We start from the raw sequence: 8871 nt of genomic DNA, 5'->3' as shown, positions 1-8871 counted from the left end.
ATCTTTAATAAAGTCTAATACAGCCATATCGTAGAATGTTTATGGCGGAACCCGTATTGTCTATTGTACAGTAATTCTTTTGCATTTAAAAAGTTACTACATCTTTCATGAACAATTCTTTCAAGAATTTTGGAGAAACAAGGCAACACAGATACTGGTCTATAATTACCAAATGATTGTGGAGAGTCTTTCTTGTATATAGGCACTACCTTTGCTATTTTCATGGCATCAGGAACTATTCCTTCTGTGAGCGACTTGTTAAATATGATTTTCAATGGGTATACAATTTCATTGGCAACCAATTTTACCACATCAGACTTTATTTGATCATAACCTGGACTTTTTCTATTACCCAAATTATTAATAATCTTCAGGATTTCATTTTAGTCAGTTGGTTGGAAAAAACAAGTAGAGTTGCTGCTATTAATTAGGTATTCATCAAAATTTTTTACCTTGATGTTTTATAGAAGCAGCTAATGAGGGTCCAATGCTTGCAAAAAACTCATTGAATTTGTTTGCTACTTTAGGGGGGTCAGTATAAGTTTCGTTGTTGCTTACAAACTTCTGACAAGATGTCTTTTTCGGACATCTGAGCACCGAATTCAAAATTTTCCATGTATTTAGCATATTAAACCTTTCTTTGTTCAGTTGGGAACTGAAATAATTTTGTTTTGCCCTCCTTAATAAGGAGTTTAACCTGTTACGATACATCTTATAACGTTGTACATTTGCATCAGTAGGTTTTTGGATTTGTTTTTTAAACAGCTTGTTCTTTCTACGAATACATTTCAGCAGAGAATAGGTTATCCAAGGTGCCCTAGGCATCCTATTTTTAGTACGAGATTTCTTAACTACCTTTTTTTTTTTTTTTTCATCAAATACGTCTTTAAATTTATCAATAAACTTGTTGTATGATACATTAGCATCATGATTTTCACACACATTGGCCCAGTCAACCTTACGAAGGTTATCTTTAAGTGTATTAATGTTTTGAACACTCATATCTCTAATTTCTATGACAACATCATTGGTATCTTTACCATAAACACTTAGGTTTGTAGACACAAATATAGGAAGATGGTCACTTATATCAGTAAGAATAATGCCAGATGTTTGATTTGCATAATTGTTGGTAAAAAGTTATCAATAAGAGTTGCTGATTTTCTAGTTATCCGAGTCGGTTTAGTTATACTAGGGTATAAAGAGTATGATGTTATAACATCTACAAATTCACCAGTTGGTTTATGAACATCGTCATTAAATAGGTTAATGTTAAAATCACCCATTATATATAGAAGCTTATTTTCCTGACCCGTTATTTTACATAATACTGCATCAATATACTTATTAAACTCATCAATGTTTTGGTCAGGTGGTCTATATACTACACCAACTACAATGTTTTGCTAATTACTTTTTTCAATTTCTATAAACAACGATTCAGTATATTTCAGCTGATTTAGATCATTAATATCATGTCTAACATTATAAGCAATATTTTCGTCAACATACATAGATACACCACCGCCTCTCTTGTCATTTCTATTACACAATTCGAGGTTGTATCCTCTTAAATGATAGTAATCGTGAGGCTTTTCGTTCAACCAAGTTTCAACCAGTCCAATGATTTGAAAGTTGACATCAATTTCTGAGAGTAACTCCTTTAGTGCATCGAAATTTTTAGTCAGACTTCTTACGTTACTACAAAGTAAGGATAAATTGCTGCTTTTGATACCAGCTGTTTCTTTTAGGTTATCGGTGGAAAAGTATTGTGTGTTGTTATTACAATCATTTACTTCAAATGCATCACTCTTGTCTAGAGGATTATACTTCATGTTTTCAAAATGAGATTTCAGATATTCAGTATCAGCCGACATATCCTCAAAGCACCTGTACAGTTCAAGTTGGAATTCACGCTCATCAGTAAAGTGATTAAAAGGCAGTGCCAGATTTTCATTACATTTAGAACAATGCCAATATTTGGTATAGTCATTACTTCTGAACTCCTTTGCAGATAGGTCACTGCAACATTTGTGAACATATTTCTTACATAATTTGCATATTAACTTTCTATGATTTCTTTTTACAAGATGGGAACATATAGCACATAAACAAGACATAAAAATATAAATGAAAACAACAAAATATAAAGCAATAACCTAGATATGCTGTAAACACAGCAAAATATTAGGGTTATACTTAGATATTACTTGGCTTGCATATGCCATTATAATGAACATATTTATCAAACACAGTTTGCATATTAAAACAGCTACATATATATACTCAATGTGATAGATGACCAACTTATGGAATAAACATAATATATTCATATAATCAGTCACATTGGAAATACAAACATTCATGAATTTGAAAATACAGAATATCATTGATGGAATCAACATGGATTCATATGTCAAGAATATTGTGTATCATTGTTCATATATTAACATATGAGAATTTCTAGCTACAAAAGATACATTTTTTTAAAGAACCAACATGGATTCACATATTAAGCATGGTAAGTATTACACCGGCATTACATTCATTAGCTTGCAAATATAGCATAGATATCATTTATAGAACTACCAAAATGGACTTATCATTCACATTGGAACATTACGTCAACATACTTGGAATTATAAAGATTAATCATGTGGAAGAACATTATATTCATACATATATAAATATGTTTAATGAATATACAACATACATTAATTTGAAGAAATAATAAGGATACTCTAATTGAATCAATTTGAAATTCATGGCATATTGTATCACATGCATATATGCATTTTAAGATACAGCAATAATTATCATATAACATAAAATTTTGTACACCAAAGAACATATATCAGGCACAATGTGTGTATTAACATGAGACTGCAGATACAACAAGAATTGTAAACACATGTTTAACAAAGTTATCAGTGTGGTACCAACAATCAACCCATGATTTGTATTTTAACATAGGCCTACTGAGTGCAGGGTATGTATCAACATATCAATATTCTTATACAGGCCATTGTATACATAGGATTTATAGATACAACATACTTTTTGGGAACCAACATACTTTATAATTATACATCAGGTTTAAAGAATATAACAACATACATTAAATTGAAGAATACATCAATGACACCATAATAGAATCAATTTGGATTCAAACACCATACAGGCACATTGAATCGGCATGTATGGATTTGAAGATATAACAACTATCATATAACATAGAATGTTGGACACTCTGGAACATATATCAGGCACATTGTGTTGATCAACAGTGTTAACATTACATTAATACATTCATTTGAAGAAACAATAAGTATACTCTTAGAATGGAATCAATTTGGATTTATGGCATATTGTATCAAATGCATACATTTTAAGATACAACATAGTTATCATATAACATAAAATGTTGGACACCAAAGAACTGTATCTTAATTTTAATGCTCTGCGTGCTAGCCATGTAGCTTCAACAGAAACAGTTCCAGTTTGAAATATTTTCTCAAAATATCAAGAGCTATCTTAAAACTACTGAACCAATACTAGGCTTGTTTGTACTCATTTTAATGCATTTTTTATGCTGATTCCAAATATGGTCATGAATTTTTGAATTTTTAAAATTTTTTTTTTTTTTTTTTTTCTGCAGTCGACACCAGCGTGATGAGAATTAGGTAATTTGAGCTATGAGCGTATGACGACAGGTGTATCAAGAGTGTGTGATATTTCAAGCACATCCACCTTTATTTTCACTTTTTTTTTGTCCGAAGGAAAATATCTTATGGCTATCAGTATCACAAGTCGTGATATTAATGGCTTGCGCTGTACCTATATCTTCCACAACTGGGGTATTTCAAATAGAAGTTACCCAACTGTCTATTCTATTCGAAACCCATACTTTCTCTGTGGAAGACTTCAGCTTAAATCTTCCACAGCGATGGTGTGGATTTTAAAAGGAATTTATCCTAATGTAGATTGATGTGATTTTACAACTGTGTTTTATCAGCAGAAAAGAAGAGGTTTGGGCACAAGAAGTTACCTTGGACCGCTTGAGATGTGAGGAGATGTGCAATCAATTGGAGGAGTATAGGCAAACACAAGGAGCTAAGTTTATTAAACTCCAGGAAGAATTGAGCAGGTTAGGATAATAATGGTCTATATATATGCATAATTCATAACCTCATTAATATACACAGCAAGTGCGATCCAATCAAAAGAGATTGATTGCTTGACCGCACACACACTTATTATAAGCGCAGTCATAAATAACTCACAATGACTCCTGGAACACACGAGACATGCTAGATGATATGCTACAATGACTTCTCTTGGCTCGTTGTGCAAGTATATGCTAAGTGTTATGTACACTTGCCTGCAGCTTCTGTGGGCAATTCCCACTTGGTCCAATCCATTTGGTCCAATCCCATTAGCCAATCCCATTTGGTCCAAATCCCACTTGGTCCAGTCCCAGTTAGGCCATGTGCCACATAGTCCATGTCCCACCTAGGCCATTTCCCACTTGGGTCATATCCCACTAGGGCCATGTCCCACTTAGACCATGTCCCACTAGGGCCATGTCCCACCAGGCCATGTCCCACTTAGGCCATGTCCCACTAGGGCCATGTCCCACTAGGTCCATGTCCCACTAGGGCCATGTCCCACTAGGACCATGTCCCACTAGGGCCATGTCCCACTAGGTCCATGTCCCACTAGGTCCATGTCCCACTAGGTCCATGTCCCACTAGGGCCATGTCCCACGAGGGCCATGTCCCACTTAGCCCATTGCCCACTAGGGCCATGTCCTCACTTAGAATGTGTTTTCTCTCACTTTATACTTCTTTGTGCCAGGTATCTAAATTGAATTTCAAGTAATTTTGTATGTCTTAATTTTATATTATTATAAATATTTCTTCTTAAATATGATAATTGATTCTATTTAGTCATTTTACTGCTTTTGTGGGTTATTTTGAACAGTTTAACATGAAAAAAGTGGTCCTTTGTAATTATTCTGGGGAGGTGGATATTTTAAAAGTGAATTATGTGCCTACTAACGAGTCGGGAAGTAGGGGCCTTATCTTGTTTAAAAAATGGGATTGTTATTAAAAAAATCTAAAGGTGGTCATTTGGTACAACATTTTGATAAAAGAGTCCTTGGGTACACAATTTTTGAAAAATACATTGTCACGTCATCGGATAGAAAATGTCCCAATTTTGCCAAGGCACATACCCGTCACTTTTAAAGTTGAGTGTCCCTAAGAAATTTGATTTTTAATTATTTTTGGATAATTGTACTCTGAAAGTATAACTTTTTATCAAATGGGATTGGACCAAGTGGGAACTGGACCAAGTGGGAATGGACCAAGTGGGAATGGACCAAATGGGATTGGACTAAGTGGGATTGGACCAAATGGGATTGGACCAAGTGGGAATAATCCGTTTCTGTGATTGGTAGTTCTTGTTGGCGCCACTAATGTGAAGTCTGCCTGGAGGAATGGAATTTTTCCTTGGGTGCTACCGCGCCCTTGGAAAAATACCTCAGCCCAAAACAAAACCCTCCAAAATACCTCGCCCAAAACGAAACACTCCAATTTTCCACAATGACCTAAAAATCGATGGTGAGTAAGTTCATGTTCTTTGAATTTTGCAAGTAGTTTAGACATGAAGGAGAGGCCAATAAATAATCATAGGTACAGTGTCTAAGTTAGAATTTGATGAAGTACTCGTCATTTTCACCGAAACATTCTTTTTGCAGGCCCATACACAGGGGGTGCGGGCGCACCCCCCTAAATGTGTACAAAAAGTCCCAAAATATCACAAATTGCAAGCGTAGCGAGCAAAAAAATAAGTTTTTTTATGCTTTTTTGGTCCAAAAGGTCCAAATTTTCATTGGAAGAAAGTCCACTTTTCAAAATTGCCCTCCCTTGGGGAAAAAAGTCCACTTTTCCAAAATCAGCACCCCCCCCCCCCTAAATCCTGCGGGCACAGGCCTGCTCTAGGGGTTCAATCTCGGGTTCAATCAGTTCAATTAGGTATTGCTATAGCCTTAATGAGGTGCCTATAAAATCAGTCCTACCCTACATGTTATTTTTGTTTAGCTTTTCAAATTTGAGCTGGGCCGTGTGTCCTGAACTCGCCACCCTTAGCGTTACATGACAAATATTGTGAATTTTTACACCAACCGGGTTTCTAATTAGATTATCTCCACAATCATCAACCCTAAACTAGCAAAAGTATACATTTTTGGAATTAAGCTGAAGGCATAAGCAATTCAAATATATACATTTCAACTCATTATACAGGGTGACCTGCAAGTTATACAGGGTGGAATAAAAAAGATTTTGATAAAAAATGGGCCACTCAATGCATTGCTTATTACCAACTTGCAGTAATAAACTGGAAGTAAACAACATTCATTTGGTTAGAGGATATGGAGAGCCAACTGACTTTGGAAGAAACCAAAATCACAGCTGTTTGGTAATCTCTAGGAATATAGGGTGTCCCCAAAGTATGTTAGATTTTTTTTACAATTCAACATATTTTGAACCTAAACATTTTCACCCTAACCCAAACAGAAAAAATATGTCCATATTTAGATTTCTCGTCAAATTTCCCTTCAGAAAATCTATACTTTGACTATGATAGGATAAGTAATTAAAATTTTACAGTAACTTTTAGATTTTGAAGACATCTGCATTACTTACTACAGTGTTTAATATGACAACCTTGGGTAGTTTTGTATGGAAAAGTTTGTATTTTCTAGACTAAACCAATCATAAATGATTAAAAACAATTAGTAAATTGTTTAGCTGTAAAACCATTAGTCTTTTAGATGCTAAATAGAGTCCAAATCAATTTACAGCCTTTACAGAAGCAGATTACGCACTAAAATACCAATCCCATAGAGTTTGTGTACCACATCCCCACCACCACATCCCCACCACCGCCACCCTGCCCATTCTGAATTCTATGAAGCCACGGTGTCAGTATTAAAAAAGTTCAAGTATTTCTTTTTACATGGTTGAAAGTGCATTTTATTTAGCAATAAAATGAGACCACAAGCATGTAATAACTTCTTGCTTGACAGAGATATCATCATTTGTTTTGAGTTTGACTTTGTGCAAAATGTAGCGTCGCCACCTTTTTTTTTGTGGCGAGCTCAAGACTACTACGACCGCTGGGGTGTAAAGTGTATGACTTCATTTTCAAATGTTTGTTCTGTGGTACACATACAGACAACAACAGGAGTGGAACGATAAAATCAACACTTTTCAAGAGAAGTTGAATTTTGAGCACAAGAAGTTGGAAGATGAAGAGAAACAACTCAGGCAATTGGGAAACTTGGAAGAGACTGAACAAAAAGACCAAGCTGATACAACTAAAGGAACTATAAGGTTAGTGTGTGGTATGACACAGTTATACAGTCTACAAGGTTTTTGAATTAAATCAAATACTGGAACTTACAGTTGTTTTTTTTTTGCAACTTGCTATGTTGCGTCTGAAACCATTAGACTTCATCAGGCAACTGACCGCTGGGCTGGTCATATGATACTTTGAGGCGGCTAGGGATTGTCTTGATGGCCGGTCCCATGCGTGAGATAAGTTGTGTCTCAGTCCCCCTTTCTTATTAAGTGACAGCTGCTCTACTCTTTCCCAGATGGCTTCCTTGATGCCTCTCCTGTGCCACTGGGACTGAGTCACATGACCAGCCCAGCGGTCAGTTGCCTGATGAAGTCTGATGGTTTCAGACGCAACCTAGCAAGTTGCAAAAAAGGTAAGATCCAGTATTTGATTTAATTCAAAAACCTTGTGATTCTAACGACTGGATGACTGAAAATATTCACTATACAGTTATACAGTGTGTCCCAATAAAGTTTACCCAATGTATCTGTTGAGCAGTAAAAAAAGCTGCAGATGTGTATACTTCTATATTGTAATGTTTCCAGAAGAAGTATTTATTAACTTCAAAGAGTCTGAGCTGAGATAGGTTTAGTGCTCTTGAGAAACAAGTTCAATGTCAACAGCCTGAATAGAAGAATATAGAAGAAAACATAGAAGAACAAAAACCTTTTTTTAGTGGAAAGGACCTTATCGAAATTGGCCTGAGCATAAAATACACGGTAGTGAGCACATGATCGATATTATTAGCAAACTGTGTATATTTATGTACCAAGTAACTTAGCTTTGTTTGTCTTCTCTCCTTTTTTTGTTCCTTAATTATTTCCTTTCAGATGGCCAAAAACTATTGTTAACTTTATAGTTAATTTTAATTAACATATACTTGTTTGGCTATGTCCTTTTAAAAAATATTTAAGATTGGAAAAAATTGGATTCAAATTAGGGATGAGGGAAAATATATATTTATTTCTTCAAAAAAATACAGCAAGCTTTCTTTTATTTTTTATATATCTCTCTGTTTTAGCGACTTGAGCAGTACATCAACTATAGCTTTTGCAGAAACTCAAGACTTGTCGTTCAAGCTCCTCTGCATCCTTTAGCCAAGGTGTAGTTAAGTTGGACAAGAAATCGTAGTATCTTGGTGACATGGCTAACGGGATGCATTATCAGGCTCTAACTTGCGAAGGATGTAAGGTTTTCTTTTCGTACGTCCTCCAAACAGAAGAGCGGTTGAAGAATTGCACTAAGTCACATGTATCGAACAAAAGATTTTGCAAGATAGATTTGCAGACAAGAAAAACAGGCAGCTTCTGCAGAATGAAGAAATGCATTGAAGTTGGAATGCAAATAGATCGTGAAGTGTCAGTTGTGTTTGCTGAATTTATACTTGGTGTTTACTTCCATTTTCAGAAAGCGTTTAGCTGATCAGTCTATACAAATAGAGCAAAATTGATGTCACTTTTGCGA

At 35.1% G+C, this 8871-nt stretch overlaps 1 protein-coding gene across 1 annotated transcript; it reads left to right on the top strand.

Annotated features, from left to right (window-relative positions):
• The first annotated feature begins 2499 nt into the window (after positions 1–2499).
• LOC140160028 (uncharacterized) lies at positions 2500–8533 on the top strand. Its single transcript, XM_072183298.1, has 5 exons — positions 2500–2521; positions 3659–3683; positions 4019–4147; positions 7242–7400; positions 8441–8533. The coding sequence occupies exons 1-5, from the start codon at positions 2500–2502 to the stop codon at positions 8502–8504; spliced, it is 399 nt and encodes a 132-aa protein (XP_072039399.1). The 3' UTR covers positions 8505–8533.
• Positions 8534–8871: the final 338 nt, after the last annotated feature.

The sequence above is a fragment of the Amphiura filiformis genome, chromosome 9 (assembly GCF_039555335.1).
Source record: "Amphiura filiformis chromosome 9, Afil_fr2py, whole genome shotgun sequence".
Classification (NCBI taxonomy): Eukaryota; Metazoa; Echinodermata; class Ophiuroidea; order Amphilepidida; family Amphiuridae; genus Amphiura; species Amphiura filiformis.
Note: the sequence above shows the minus strand (reverse complement) of the source record. Positions and strands in the feature narration are given on the sequence as shown.

Excerpts from the sequence above, each read along its gene's own strand:
- LOC140160028 (XM_072183298.1), top strand. The coding sequence starts at position 2,500 with ATGGATTCACATATTAAGCATG. Across the intron at positions 2,522-3,658 it reads GGATTCACATATTAAGCATG|TCGACACCAGCGTGATGAGA; the intron begins GTAAGTATTACA and ends TTTTTTCTGCAG. Across the intron at positions 7,401-8,440 it reads ACAACTAAAGGAACTATAAG|TACATCAACTATAGCTTTTG; the intron begins GTTAGTGTGTGG and ends CGACTTGAGCAG.